The 15,921-nt window shown below is 43.4% G+C and overlaps 1 protein-coding gene across 8 annotated transcripts in view; it reads right to left on the reverse strand.

Moving 5' to 3' along the window:
- Window positions 1-15,921, reverse strand: part of SFXN5 (sideroflexin 5) — a 107,001-nt gene that overhangs the window by 76,592 nt on the left and 14,488 nt on the right. For 7 of the 8 annotated variants that reach the window (XM_074821766.1, XM_074821763.1, XM_074821760.1 and 4 more), the window contains one exon: window positions 5,745-5,822. The exons of the other annotated variant lie outside the window; for it this stretch is intronic. In XM_074821766.1, coding sequence (XP_074677867.1) covers window positions 5,745-5,822 — 78 coding nt within the window. The remainder of the gene's footprint in view (window positions 1-5,744; window positions 5,823-15,921) is intronic. 8 annotated transcript variants of the gene reach the window in all.

Consider the following 15,921-nt stretch of genomic DNA (forward strand, 5'->3'; position numbering starts at 1 on the left):
ACACACCACCGGATGACACGCCGGCACTTCAGATGCACTTACCCTCCGCAGAAGGCGCCAAATGAAGGACATCGATGGACGCGGTCGCCAAACAGAACCAAGCAATAGGAAGTTTACTAAACTCACCAGTTCTCTTGACATTCTCACAGCAAAATTTTGTACTTCTAAACATAAGAAACTGCCATTTCTTCTATCAAACACTTCTGGATCCATAAAGTTCAATCACCCAACACAGAGACATGCAACCACCCAAAATCCCCCACCAGGAGACCGAACCTCCCCAACACCATCAGGGAGTTTGTTCTCCAAGCATGTTCTCCAATCCTGTTAAAATATCTAACTCAAGCGACCAAGAGGACAGAAATACACCCCAAATGGCCGCATTACCAAGAACACATTTTTATTTAGAGAAAAATTATGAAATCATAAGAGCCTGTCAGAGAAGGGGCTTAATTGTAGTGTGGGGTATTTCCACTACATAGAATGGTTTTGGTTGGTGGGGTTTTAATAAGTGGAACGTGAAACACTCAACTTCATATCTCATAAAACACAAGTCTGGCTCTTAAATATTCAAAGAAAAAGTTGGGTAAATAAGCTAAGCTGAAGAAGTGGAGACTAGAGCATGTTCTCTTGCTCCAATACATAGCACTGAATAAATACTCCCCAAGCAGCTATTAGTCCTCTGTTTTGCTGACTACATAATTGATACATCTATGATAAAAATCATGTTTTTAAAACATTTTTCTAATGTAGGAAAAAACCCTATCATTTCCCTCAATAAAAAGCTATCAGCAGTCTAGCAGCTATCGATGGTTAAAAGATCAATTCTTCATTTTTGCTAATGACACCCAAGAAATAGGTTTTTACCACCTTGAGTTAATGGTCATTTTCCCGAGCGGTGAAACCACTCCAGTTCAAGAGCAAGTGCAAGAGCTACTGGGTGAGTGTGAGAGACCTGAAAGTGGATGAAATGTAGGTGCTGGCAGTGTGACTGTCCATGAATCATCTCATGGAGAGTAACTGGAGCGAAGCAGCATTTATTCTGGAAACAGGCTTAGAGATGGTCACGGGGAACTGGAGCAAAGTACGGTTATGGCTTTGCAGAGGTTTGGGTTTTTTTTTTCTTTAGGTAGTCCATAATTGTTCCATTTCAGCTCATTTTGAAAAATCTGCTCTGAAAATGCAGAAGAGAAAGACTCGCTCTACAAGAACCCTGTCAAGAAGATAAGTGTGGAGGAGATACTTGACGTTACATAGCTTTAGGCTCTTATATTTTCCATTTTTCATGCGGTAAAATCATTTCAGCAAGCAATATAGATTGTGCTGAGCTGTTGTTATGCTTTCAGCTACTGCCTGCCATCCTTCATGAGAGCCACGAATTTCTGAATGAGGAAAAAAAAAAAAAAGGAATTTGAACACTGTCAAACACGCCGTACCACAAAAGTGGATCAGACAGGAGATTAGTGAAACAACTCTGTCAAAACAACTTGTCTTCTTGATCTCCAAGCTGATATTGGGGGGGGGGGGGGTGTTGGGTTCTTAGAAAGCTAATGCATTAAAACTCTGCCCAAACTGTTATTTTTAAAGGCTTCTAAGGTGATAATGCTTTTAATTCTGATCATGAGGCCTAGAAGGCCATTCAGGCATCTCTTCTATGCACGTGCCATACCAAATCCATACCTGAAGAGCCTGTTACAAGGGTAGCAACTGCATCTCTAAGGGGCTCTAGCAACCAAACCTGAATCGGCTCTTAAACAAAGAAGAGAAAGTTGAATGCTTCTCTCTTGAGCATCACATGAAGTTCTATGCAGCCTTTTTGATGAGTAATACTAGCAAATTAGCCCCTCTGATACAATTGTGATACCACGTCAGATGAGCCAAGTCACTGCTCCAGTAGACACTTCTTGCCCACAGTGAACACGAGGTGATTAGCTCTGTTCACAGGCAAAGAGCAGTAAAAAAAAAAAAAAAAAAAAAGAAATCAGTCAAAAATCAAATTACTTCTCATCTGCTGATCTTCTGCCAGCATGTGGCAACTTCATCAGTGCATCAGAGGTGTGTGTGACACTCAGTTATCAGCTACGCAAAACATCAGACAGCTCAGTCTTTTATTCCAACATCAACCCATGCACACGAGCCACAAAGTGGGCACCTCTCCAGAGCTGCATTGAATCCTTTTCCCGAATTAGCACTAGAACAACTGCAAATTGTTAATGCCTTGTAGCCAGAATCCATCCTGCAGATAGTGGTGCACAGAAAAGCCATAAAAATGGTAAAACTCAGCTAGAGGAAAGAAAAAAAAAAAATGTATTCTCCAGGTGTCTTTGGTTCACCAGTAGAAAATTTGAGGTGATCTCTATGCAAGTGAGATGCTTCCCCTCCCCCAAAGCAATCAACCAGCACATCATATGTTCTGCAAACGCACCAGTAATTAATGAGACACTTGCAGCTGTATAGAGCTGGCACACTCGTATTTAATTCAGCACTGGCAAGCTTGCCTGCAAGCCAGATCTCCCCACACGCTCCCCTCCACCTTCCCCTCTGCCCCTGGAGTTAGAAAACAACCAATGCTCAGAGGGCAAGTTCCGTGGTGTAGCCTGAGAGCAGCAGCCAGCCCTACATCCTCCCAGATTTACTCCTAGATCTTCCTCTCCGTCTCAGAGAAGGAAAGTAGTTGGCTAATCAACATGAGAGGTACCCAAGGCCTGATGTCACCACAGCCTTAGCGCTCAACGAAACCCCATTTTCATACAGATCATCTGGGCCTTTTAGTTCTTTGGTACAAAGGGTCACCACTGGCAAAGCTGGAAGTTGAGCATCATTTTGTGACACAAAAACACAAAGGCAGAACGATACCACGTGAGCTGCACGCCAAGAAGATGCCCCAGGGGATGGAAACATCTAATGCCAATAAAAGACACAAAGATCACCTCTGATGCAAAGAGAAGAGCACTTGCTTTGTGCTTGCAATGATTAATTGCAGTTTTCAATGCCACAGCTTAAAACTGCAAAGTAATGCCCTCCTACAGGAGAAGTCTGTTTCTAAATTGGTGGCTCTGCTTGAGAGGATGAAGATATCCACCCATTTGGCGATAATCACGCTCTCACAAGAGAGAATCAACCACATTTTGAAGATTTTCACCCGCTTCACTGCAACCATATGCAGGCAAGTGGTTTATTCAAGTCCACTCGAGCACACTTGGGAGAAGAAGAGCATTCAGACAAAAGGGACTCAGGGTTTCCAGGTGTCCCTCAAGGAACGTCACCATCATGGCCAAGAGCTGGCCAGCCCATCACACCACGCTGGGAAACTCCTAATTAATCCAGTCAGAAGTTCCCATTCACCTTCACCCAGATGGATCACAAGAGTGCCAGACAGTGTTTGATGCTTTTATTACCCAATTTACCTCCCGTTTCATTACAGCCAGCCAGTTCCAGGAGTAAAGGACTGATATCTGCTGGCTTCATGGATTCTTTCTCCAAATTAACAATACAGCTTTGGCTGCTTCGTAATTGTGGTTGCTCCCGTCCCACTGCAGCCTGGGCACAGTTATTGTCATCTGCTTTTAGGTCTCTCCCATTTTTACCCTTTTTAGAGTGGTTGTGGTATCCCGGGTGAACGTTCAAGTCTCACAGCCTTGCTGGGACCTACCCATCTCTTGCTCACCTCTCCCTGTGGTTTGGTTTAATTAATGCAGCAAAGCACAGTTAAATATAATAACAAGCACGTGCTGCAATTCCACCCCAGGCTCCTCCTGGGAGAGCTGCTTTCTCCTGCAGTCAGCAAGAACGACACAAACCCCTCTACCATAATTGACACTGTGATCAAAGCAAACCACGTCAAGCTTTTACTACAAAAAGTACTTTTTCTCACACTGATGTGCTAAGATTTCTCTAGGGAAGGCATTTTTGGCATCATTTTCTCTCTCCTCCTCTGCCCCATACCTTTATTTTACACTCGGAACCCTCCCACTTGCAGAACAAAGTTCACCTCCTGAGTGAGAGAAACAAGAAGCGGGACGGTTTTGTTTGCTCTCTCTTGATGCCGTTCTGAATGAACTCTGGGTACATCCTAGGTTTGTCACTCTGCAAACCCAAAATGTAGGTCAAAAGTCTGCGTGGTTTGCCACAGGGAGTGACTTGTATTTCATCTGCCTGAAGGCAGATGGGAACTGAGTCATCTGCTGCTGCATCATTCTTCGCTTCTTTCCTTTCCTCAACCCCAGTCTCTTTTTTCTTACCATCAGATTATGGTTGAAAGAATGCAGTGACATCAAAAGACCAGGAGAGCAATGTCTCGTACCGCACATCACACAGGGAGGGAATATTTCCCTTTTATTTTTTGTTGAAGCCATGCCTCTTTCCCAACACAGCACCTACCACACACGTAGCCAGTTTCAAAAGTGAATTCAAATCTCAATTTTCTTCTTTTACCTGCTATACTTGTCTTTCCTAAGAAGAAATTATCACAGATGAATGGGGAGAAAAAAAAAAAGGGGGGGTTATTTCACCTACAGGGTGTGGGAGAAGAGCTCTCTACCATTTCCATCACTGTTTACTTAGGAGGTGCACTGGTCCCTTGGCACGGCTGCTTCTTATACCCCCTGGTCTGCCAACCAATTCATGCTGTTCTTTATATTACATTAAATTACACAGGACTGAAGCTTTTTGTGCTAGATGCACAAACACACACCACAAAAAAAGCCCCTGTGTCGGTGTTATGGTCCGGTGCCTACATGTGGGCAGATAAGGAGAAGAGTTTGAGATGATACCCACAAGAAGAGCAACGATTTTTGTTTTATGTTAATGATTTGGAGATAAAAGGCTCAAAAAGCAGTCTGGCCCCTCTGCAATACTCATCTCTGCTTCCACAAGTTTCATGTGTTCATATAGATGAGTATCAGACGAAAGTCCAGACAACAGGACTGACAGGCTCTCGGAGAGATCACCCAGCCCATCCCTCGGTCCCAAATGACCAAAATCTACTAAAAATGACCCTTTGCTCAGCCACTGCCTAACCCCTGCTAAGACCTTCGCATCAGTGGGGTTTCCACAACCCCCTTCATCTTCCATCCTAACAGTAGGAACATCACGCAGCAAAAAGCACCGCTACCGACAGTATCATCTACAACATGAGGACAGCCAGAGGGTTATACATAGCCCAAACAACATTTATTTCCGTGAAGAAACGGCAATTATTATAACCAACAGGAACACAGTAGGAGAGGGGGCTGATGCATCACAGTTGCTGGTACAAGAACCTACAGGACTGACGGCAAGGTTTCCTTCAGCTAAAAAAAGCAAACGACTTTTTTTTTTTTCTCCTCTTTTAATTGTACAAGTACACTTTGGAAGGGAAAGGGAAGCAATAGCGTTGGCCAAGGGTAATTGATAACTCTGCAAGTGAGAAACTGCAAACTTTCTACTTATTCTAAATAAAAAAAACCTTGTATGTTTGTATTGCAAGCACTTCTGCTCAGCAACATTTACAACGTGGGAACTTCAGAACAACCCAAATTCACTATTACACACTGGCAGTTGAGCTGCAAGGGACCAGAAGCAACATTGCAGAAGTCAGCAATCAACTGAACAGAGCTGGTACAGGATTTTACCAGTAGAAACACCAAAAAAAAGCCCTGCAGCAGTGAATTTGACTGTAGACACAGCCTAAAATGCCACTTCACCCTCCCTGCTTTAGTCCACAGGAAGAAGTAGAAATTTAACAAAGGCTTTTTTCCTCTTACCTCTTTGTTGGTGACTCCTGGGGGTAAAGTCCCATGCTTGTAATCCTCCAACAGCTGCACAGCTTCCTTCAGACGACTCTGCAAAAATAAAACAGCAGCGTGGTCTGCAATGCTTGTCCTGCGCTGAACCGTTTTACTGAAGGCAATGAAATTAAGTTGTAGAATTCTATCTTCTTTCATGCAAATCTTGGGATGGGTCCTTTTTTACCCATATGATATAAAAGGGAAAAGGATGTGTGGATGCTTGTTTGGCTGGCTGGCACAGCCCTGCTGGTTGGGATTTAACTACAGAAGTGGTATAGAGGAAGAAACAAAAGAGAAAATAGAAAAACTGATCTATAGAAGATGTCATAAAAACCTAAGAGTCTTGTGTGGTACCAGAGATCTTGGAGATGAACAAGTTCTCACTTAAAGGTAGAAAATAGTTTAAGACAAAACAGATACATTCAGGTGCAACGTGGAGTATCCATCTCAGTCACCAGTATCACCCCACGTCACTCTCAGATTAACATCCCCAGTGATGTCTACAGGGAAACCACTTAGATTGAAGACCTGACTTTGCCCCCATGCCCTCTCCCAGTACATGTACTGGGGAGGTGTAGCTGAAGGGGAGAGCAAGGTAGAAGCCTGCACGTATTAAACATCACCACTATGAACTCAGTGTCCACTAAACATTTACAAAGCAGCAAGTTTCAGCCCATAAAGAAGAGCAGCTCCGCTGGACCCAGCGTTTAACGGCACGCGAGGCAACGTGACAGCACCGCTTTGTAACTGCGCGTTGAAGTCCAAGTCGAGTTCATTTATCTGAAATACTGTGACATTTTCATACACTTCAGGCGGATCTCGGAGTGCCACTACGCTGAACCGCTGACCTGTGCTGCTTTTTTACGGCGCCTGTTACACACTCGTTCAGACGGGGGTTTCGCAACCGGTTCTGTTCTCTCTAAAAATACCAGAGTCAGTCATCAGCGCAGTTAAAGTTAGAATCCGACTATCACTAGCGATTCAAATACAGGCACGTGTAAATAAAGAACTTCCTCACATTGTGATAAAATAGAAGAAAAAAAATACATTTCATGTGTTCAAGGGACCACAAGAGCATTAAGCCATGCTACCAGCCTGTCAGAATCATCAATTTACTCCTAGAAGAGTTCTTCATACAAATAGAAATAAGTGTTCTGCAGTTGAAGCAAAGTTTACATATACATATAATACTTTCAAGAATTATACATAACAATTTCAAGAAATATATATATTGTGTATCTATAGATACTATATTATATATACATACTTATATAATTTGATATATTATATTAATATATTATAGTATATTATATTACTATGTTAACAATATATTATATTGTTTTATATATTATATAGAGTACATATACATACTCTCTATAATACATATATTTCTTGAAATAAAAAAAAAAGAAACCCCAGGGGCAGAAGCAGACAGGTAGAAAGATTCTTTAATTAGCCCAAGCTAAAGAGGAACAAGTCAGGATATAAAGACCGGCTTCTGTGGAGTTAAATCTGCTTATCCAAGCCTGCAGAAAGCACCAGATCACCGAGTAATGGCTCCCAAATATTTGAAGCCAAACAAATCACTCAGCTAAACATTTTCAAAAGCCTCCTGCAGGTTATCTGTCATCCAGATGAGTAACAGCGACTCGGGTTTGACATTTCTGCACTAGCTCTGTTGTTCTGGCTTTTCTAATATTAGTGGCGGAGGACATTTCATAAATAGGGAATATTTTGTCTAAAATATGTAGTGTGATGGTGGCTCACCTAAAGCCCTGTGGCTTTAGTGCAGTGGTGTCAAGGCTCCTCGTCGTCACCGCAGCTCCGCTCTCACAACCCTCCTGTAAATAAGGCGAGAGTCCCCGAGCTCATTACGAGCTGGCGTCCATGGGATCGGTCGCAGGGAAACTACTTTTCTCCCTTTCATGCAAACATCAAAGAGTACTTTGTTGTTTCCTTGGAAGCGCCAGCAGTTACGCCAACCTGAAAGCGGCAATTAATGAATGACTATTGTCCTTAAAACATTCAACACACAAGACATATGGAAGAGTGGCAATTCCTTCACTTTGCAGAGGGAGCGGGTTGGGATCGGATCCACGGCTGTTTTTACACTGGCTGAGCTCACATCATCAGCGCCACGCTATTTCCAGCCCTGGTATTTCATATATTCTTGCACTGATTAGCAGCTACTCAGCAGAAGTAGAGAGCCTGTACAAAGATGCCAAACGAGGCTTAACATCAGATAGGAACAACCTCTGTAAAAAAAACTACATACTCTTGGCAAAATACGGGCTCAGAGATGGGGCTTGTTCATGGTGGGTGCTAACGCCGAGGTCAGTGCTACCAGACGAAGCTCACAGCCCTGCGTCACTACACACAAATGATAAGTTTTCTGCATTTTGCCCTATTTCTGCCTAAAATTAGCTCCCTCTTCAACTCAGCCTGTCCCATGCTCCATTCCTGACACGTCCCTGCAGAAAGAGCTGCCCATTTTCCTTCTCGCACTTTGCTAAGCCACTTGCTTGGGACTTCCCAGAAGTGCTCTGGATTCCTCCTACCAGATGAGGCTTAGGTCCACTCAGAGATTCAGGCACCACCCTCAACTGCTGGCACGTTCATGTCCCGTCCCGAAGGGGACTAGGCTATGTTGAGAGGATGAAGGATCTCAAAGAAAGATAGTTAATGCCAACAGTGGACTGTAGGTGCAAACACTTTCATTTGCTCTTTATCCCCATTTTACTGGGACATTGTGAAATTCCAAAACTACATTCATCAGTTTTTACAGATTTTACAAAGAGTATTGAAGATGAAGGATGACTGAGTGTGTTCAAGAATCCCCCCCGTCTTCAAAGGCTAGGCAATCACCCATTTCTCCTAAAAAGCTGGCTACGGAAACACTGTGCCTTGCTCCAAAAATCAGAGAATGACTTAATATATAAAAGCTTTCATTACTGGTTCAGAGAAAGACATCCACCCAACTCAAACCTTCTCCAACAGCAGCCACAAGCAGTTTCACAGGGAAAAGCAAGGAGGAGACAAGCAGAAATAACGTCTCCACTAAGCACCTTTCCAGCCTCCCACTGCTTTCAGCCAAGGCTGATGAGGTTTCTGTGGATTTAGTGATCTTCAGTGGATTCCTCCTCCAGTTGCTTGCTCTTGAATCAAACTGCCATCGTCCAAGTAGACATAACAGACAAGCTGTATGTAGCGACAAAAATTTGTGTCTTAACTCTTAGCCCCCTTCCCTATGCATGCATACGCTAAACCTGTCTTAAAATTTAAATGTCTCTTAATAAAAAATAATAGGCAAGTGATAGAGTAAACATGTGAGTCCTTTCCTGGAAGCAGCCTGCATTCTTTAGGAGCATAAGTAAGTGTATCCTGAATACTTCAGTGGATAAGGCTGGTTGTACTTTTCCAAGTCTATCCAATATTCCAGACAGAGAAATGAGTCCTTATTATTCAAGCCAAGTCCTCCTGACATTGGACAAAAAGGAAGAGTTATGAATTAGGATGATATTTTCTGGTGACGCAGCACTAGGTGATGTACTGTTCCTCCAGAAGGGCTGAGGATCTCATATGGAAGAAAAGCTGACCTGGAGAAACGGGCACATGGGATGAAATCCAACGGCCCAGACACGTGGCCGTGCTCTTCTGGGCAGGCTCAGATTTCTGCAAGACCCTCAGGGCTCTGGAGCTGGAACAACCAACTACAATAAAGACCATTTAAGAGTGTTCGTTGATCACCGGAAAACTGTGAAGCACTGCAGGCATGAGAAACAAATCAGAATTTTAGGCTGTTTCAGGCATTTCCAACCTGTGGGAAAAAGTAATCATACAAGATCACAACAGGGCTTGAGCCCCTTGAAGTTGTTCTTGATAGCTCCTTGCCCTGTTGGCCTCACGGTTGTTTTAAAATATCATATTAGGAAAAAAGCTATTTCCTAGCATGAGTATCAATAAAATATAATTCTATAATATTGTAGACAGCCTGATAATCCAGAGGTGGAAAGCCAGACAGCTGAATGACTAATGACTGCAGATCCAGGGAAGACAACCCTTCTTGCCTCCAAAGCTAGAAAATAACCCAGGAGTGCCAGCACAACATTCTGGAGAGCCATTTGTGCTCATTACTGGTATGTGTTTTTGTCACTGAAATTACCTACACTGTGTGTCTTGCAAATTATCTCCACAGAACAGCATGTAACTCTGAATGAAAAACTGGAAGTAATAGATGAATGGGTCTGTGTTCTATTTTTTTCTCCTTCTCTTGAGGAAATCTTAGTAGTTACTATAACAACCCTGGCCAGATCCCATCTTGTTTAGTATGGTAACAAACAGAAAACAAAAAAGCCCGATTTTGCTTTTAAAATTGCAGTCTTCATGAATTTCTCCTTTCAGCTCCGTGGGGGGAGAGGGGAACTTTTGCAAAGAAAAGAGTCCTAGACCAACACTGCTGATGGTTCCCGAGGTTGACAAAAGCCTGGTACAAAAAGCGAACAAAAGTGTCAAACGCAAGGACCACATTAAGAAGATGCCTTTCACATGGCTTGGAGGTGTTCAGGTAGTTTTAGCGAACGACCCACAGCCTCAAAATTTCATTAGTGAAAAGACACGGTTGCCTTGAATCCCTTCTAGAAAAGTCAAGCACGCTCTTTTAACCAGAGCCTCCAAAAAATAGGAAATAACTTTACAGCGTGCAACAGCTCCAAATGCCAACCGGCTCCACTCCCTGGCTTTTAGCACGATACAGCATTATTATGAGAGTTGATAATGTCTAAGATTACACTTAGTTTCCATTTTAACAGGAAAAAAAAAAAAAAAAAGTCTGTCTACAAGGTTGTGCTACTGTTTCAATATTTATTGTTGCCTGATTTCTCTACTGCTATCTGTAGAAAAAAGTGTCACTTGAGTTTTTATAGCATCACTTAAAAAAAAAAAAATGCAACCACAGTTTTTAGTAGTATGTATCATTTCTTTCATACCCCTTTTCTCATAAAAACTAGAGCACTTCTAGTGGTGGATGATGGGGTCTCAGCTCTCACAATAGGGTGCTAGACAGACCATCTGCACCCGGAGGATGTTCTTACAAACCTAAGCCCAGAAGCAGTGCCAGGGATCTACCAAGCTCAGCGATTCAGAAGCACAAACTCCACGCTTGGTGCTCCACCACAGCAGCCTAAGCCACGTCCACCCGGGAAAGGCTACCCAACAGCAACAAGTCTTTGGAAAAAAGGTTCAGTCATTGCCTCGTGTTGAACGCAGCTGGAATACACCCCGTTTTGAATGACAGCTCAGTTCACTAAGCCCATGAGAAGTATGCAATGGGCTACCACTGATCTGTGAGCCTGGGTTTATGGTTATGAACAAGTCAGAGCCAGGGCATGAGCCTGCATCAGCAGGATCTCTTGCAGAATTTTGATTCAGACCATCCAGCCCTCTGCCAAGTGATTCCCAGTCACAGTTTGGGAGTTACCATGGGCCAGGACAGCTGCCAGGAGGCACCTTTCAGAGAGGAAGAGTGCTCAGCTGCATGGCATAAGCAACACAGGCTGGCTGCATGGCCAAAAATGAACCAGCTTAGATTTAACCCATCGGTTTTAGTGCAAAGAGCTAATGTAACCTGTTCTGCTCCGACTCAGGCCAACAGGCATGGACTCAGAAGCTCATGGCCTGGAGTACACTTGCAGGACTACATCAACGGAACGCTTCAGTCTTTGTAGAAAGAGTTGCTGAAGGATCACGCTATTAGGGGCTTCGTTTGGCACGCCAAAGAAAGGAGGAGAAAGAACCAATGTAGAGATGTCAGCAGGAAAGTAGCTCGCATCACACTGAGCTGATGGCCACCTCCAGGAATTCTCCATTGGCACCCTGAGTCCCTCACAGCCATCACTCCAGCACCCTGACAAACAGAAGACAACCCCATTGGGTCCCGTAGATAACTGCACACATACACGCATCAGACACCTCCATCCAGCACGTGAGCTCTTGTACTGATTCTCCACCTTGTCCTCCTTGCTCTAGGGCACACTGTTTCTGTCTGAAAGATCTGTGCCTTGTCTTCTCTTGGATCTCAACTGATGCCTACACATGGCTTAGAGCTGCCTCCAGAAACCCATATGTGCACATACAGACCGTAATAACAGTCATTATGCCAGTAGCACTACAACATTACTGCTACAGAATCAACAGAAAAAGAGTCAAGTTTTGCATTCGAGGCTTTTAAGAGAAAAACCACTGATGGGACAGGGCACGCTGGAACAGTTTGCATCTCACTCTGCTCATACGACGCTTGTCTCGGGGTTTTGAGGCCGTGTTAGCCCAGTGATGCTCTGCTGCGTGCCTGCGAGTTTCACCGGTTTCAGGTTCGGACCAACCATGACTTACTGGCACATGAGCCAAAGTAAGAGTCTGCTGGCCAGCGGCACCACAAACTCGACGTGGGATATGGAAATCCAGCTGTGCTCTGCCATCAGCGACTCAACAGTTTCCGATTTTGTCTCACTACTCTATGGATGATACATACGGCAGACTTGACTCCAGCTGGCCCTATTGTATTGGATCTACAGTGACAGACAACAGGAGCCAGAAACTTTTTGTTCAAGTAGAGCCAGCAGATGTGACACTGAATAAACACAGACAGTCAATCTGCTGAGTAAGAAGGTATCGTTCATATAAATAACATACATCTAATCCTGCTTCCATTTTAAACCCAAATATGGGAATGCAAGATGCTCGGCGCTCTGCAGATTTATGCTTTGAACAATGAGATAAAGCAAAAGCAGATAACACACAGCCCCTCTGAGCTCAGTTTAATGCTTATTTCACTTTTGCTTTGAATTATTATCAGATCCACAGCTTTCTCCATGAAGAGCTTCCCACAGAGTGTTAACAGTCTGTCCAGGCTAACGTCAGATGGGATAAGTTAGCCCTATCAAAATATCTGCTGGACCCTACTGCTTCTCCCAATGGACCTTAATTACAGAGCAATTAAAAGTATTATTCCAATCATTTTAACCTCACACATTTCAAGAATAGGCATTACACCCACTGAGGGGTTTCTCATGGTCTCAGCAACAGGACTTGTCAGGCTTGACCTCTGAAATGACACATTTCCCACTTATTGGACAAGTTTGCAAATTTGTGGCTGCCAAAAAAATTATTTCATTAGAAAGCCGGTAATGATATGAATTAGCACGCAAGAAAACCTCCTCTTTAGAGGTTACATGCAATATTGACACGAGGTCGGTGCCTTGTTTCAGTATCACGCGCACTCAGAAAGCAAGTAAAATTGGTAGGCAGGTTTGATACAGATAATTATTCTACCAGAACCCACTAAAGATAAAACTGGAGCAAGTGGCTTCCAACTGCCCCTGCCACGTGCCTCGCACAAGCACACGCTTCCTTTTTGAGAGTTCAGACTGCGAAGTATGGCTCAACATAACCCAGCACTCAGTACCCATCCCTTGAGGATTAATGCTTAAGAACCTCTAAAAGACAAGGAAGTTTTTAATTGTGTTAAGAATTTGCTTTATTAAAAAAGAAATGAGTAAGAGAGGACTGTCACTGAGACTAATTATACTTGATATCACTGTGCTTGGTTTCCCCTACTCAGAGGGATCACTTCATCCTTCCTCAAAACAGCCACCAGTAGGATGCAATGATGTAACACACAGCAATTTAAAAGAGGATGTAGAAAAAAAAAATATATTATTACATTTCCCAGCATTTTCCATGGGATTAACCTCCATTCTCATTAGAGACTCATTTATCTATTTTTTTTTCATTTGGTAGTGAGCTCCTCCAAGACAAACAGCAATTTATTTGTTCCCCGAGAACCCTGGGCCTGAAAGATGCAGCCATCTGTCAGCGGGAAGGAGCTCGCTGTAAACGGCTGCTTTCTCATCAAACCCTTTCTAGATTTTAATTTGCCACCTAAATTATCAAAGGAAACCAAACAGCTTTTAGTTATACATACATACACACAAAGTATTTTAAAGCATAAGATGAGATATACAGAGCACAGCAATCAAAGCAGCTTTTGTGCTCCGGGAAGTGCTTCCCGTGACCTCAGGTGTTCACGTCTATTCTGCCAGGAGACTTCTCCAGGGAAAGACAAGTAGACTTAAGAGAAGTAGATTTCATGAAATAGTTGTAGACTTCACAATACGTGCTGCAGAAGTTCTGCTGAAGCATCACTATCATATAATATCATATAATTCAAACTGCCAAAGAAAACAGACAGAGGGCATTTCCTTCCTTGGAAAGTCACCAAGCCATTCCTGAAGACCGTGAAGTTCAGACCTACGCTTACTAGACCCCATAGAAGGTCACCAAACCTTCCTCATTCGTTGAGGTTCAGTTTGGGGTCCAGAATTGCTTGAGGCACTCAGATCTTGACAGCTGTCTCTAGGATAAAAATGGGCCACTCAGATTTTGCTCTTTTTTCCTCCCCTAGGTCTCACCTTCTTAGAAGAGTCTCGTAAAAATGTGTCTGGAAAAATTAAGTTACACCATCTGACTACTCTGTACACCCAACCTTACCAAGCTCTTCAAAAACTTCTAACAATTTGAAAAGGTGACAACAGGCAGGTAGAAAAGCACGAGGCTGAGCCAAAGGAGGTCATCTCAAAGTTCAGAGCATGTACCCAACTCACAGATAGCTGACCCAAGAGTCTAGACACCCTCTACACTCAGTGGAACATGATGAGCAAGATAATTGCCCTCAAAGGGCAGAAGAGATACAGCCCTTAAAATGGGTATTTTAGACCCTGAAAAGCTCACTTTTCCCCTCCTTGGTGAATTTCTTACGTTTTCATTCTGGAACCAGAACTGCTTGTTGCTGGAGATAACAAAATGGGCAGACAAAATTACAGGTTTTGGGTACAGAGTGAAACCAGACTGAGTTACAGTGCTCAATTTAAATTGTTTCATTATACTGCCATAACCAGAGTGTGAAAGTGCTTACCCCATCCCAAATGTGAACACAGTGCTGCCTTCTTAAACCTCTTCTGTAGCTGCAAAAAGCGTGCTAACTCAATCAAATTCACTCGTATCCCCCAGCTTTGGAGATACACAAGAAGTAGGTTTGAGAGTTCTCTTATTTCTGTATCAATGTCATTGCCAAAACCAATAGTTTGGTCCTGCACCGTGGGTTACCCAGCTTAAAAAAAACCCAACAAACTGCATACATACACACGCTATAGCTTAAATGAAGATTGGAGAAAGGTGAGGAGTATTATTAGAACATGGAAACATTCCCAAAAGAAGATAAATTTTAACTAAACAGACTGGATGGATTATCTCCACCCAACAGAATTCTCCTCCAAAAAAAGGAAAACAAGCTGAGGCATAACAAAATGGACCAAAAAGATGAGCAGAATCACCTGCTTCTGTCTGAGCAGAAGAACCCCTGTCCAAGTGACCTCGACTCAGGACCTCCCGGTGCAGCCGCCTGGAGCCCAGGGCCCGTGTTCATCCTCAGATACCCCCAGCACATCCTGGCCCCGACCTCATGCCCCAGAGCAGGAGGCTGGAAAGCACACACTTATGGAAACCTACCAAATACCAACTCCACAAAGCTTTCTAGTGCAAATGGCGAGAGAGGGGTGTTTCAATGTTTGTCTGGATCCACTTCTGAGCCCGTTTCCTCACTGTCTTTAGGTGTTCTATTAGTATTCTTAGAGCATGACAAAAATGGCCAAAGACAGTCTCCTTTCTCCAACACCCCATTCCCTTTTGCATGCGAGGTATCCTCTCCTTCCCCCCAAAAATCAATAGGTAGTGAAAGCCCTTTGCATTGTTTATGAATTTCAGAATCAAAATTATGAAAATAGAGAGAGAGAGCGCTCACAAAGTACATACAACAGTCTCTTCATCATCACAAACTCACACCGGAGGATTCTCCACACTGTCAAACACACCCCTTCAATACGCACCACGTTGCACCTAACTAAATCTCTGCCAAGGCAAGAGCAGCACCAAGTTTTTAACGGGGAGTATTGGTTTTATTCTGGCATAGGTGCTTACATCCTCTTTAAAGAGTAGCTCTAGAGTCTACAAAGTGCACTGCATCCGGGTAATATTGTGATTTTCATTCCCCTTTATCATGACACGATGACAACTCTTTGGAATTGCCACATTCTTTTGCTAG

Source organism: Strix aluco, chromosome 4 (assembly GCF_031877795.1).
Source record: "Strix aluco isolate bStrAlu1 chromosome 4, bStrAlu1.hap1, whole genome shotgun sequence".
NCBI classification, from domain to species: Eukaryota; Metazoa; Chordata; class Aves; order Strigiformes; family Strigidae; genus Strix; species Strix aluco.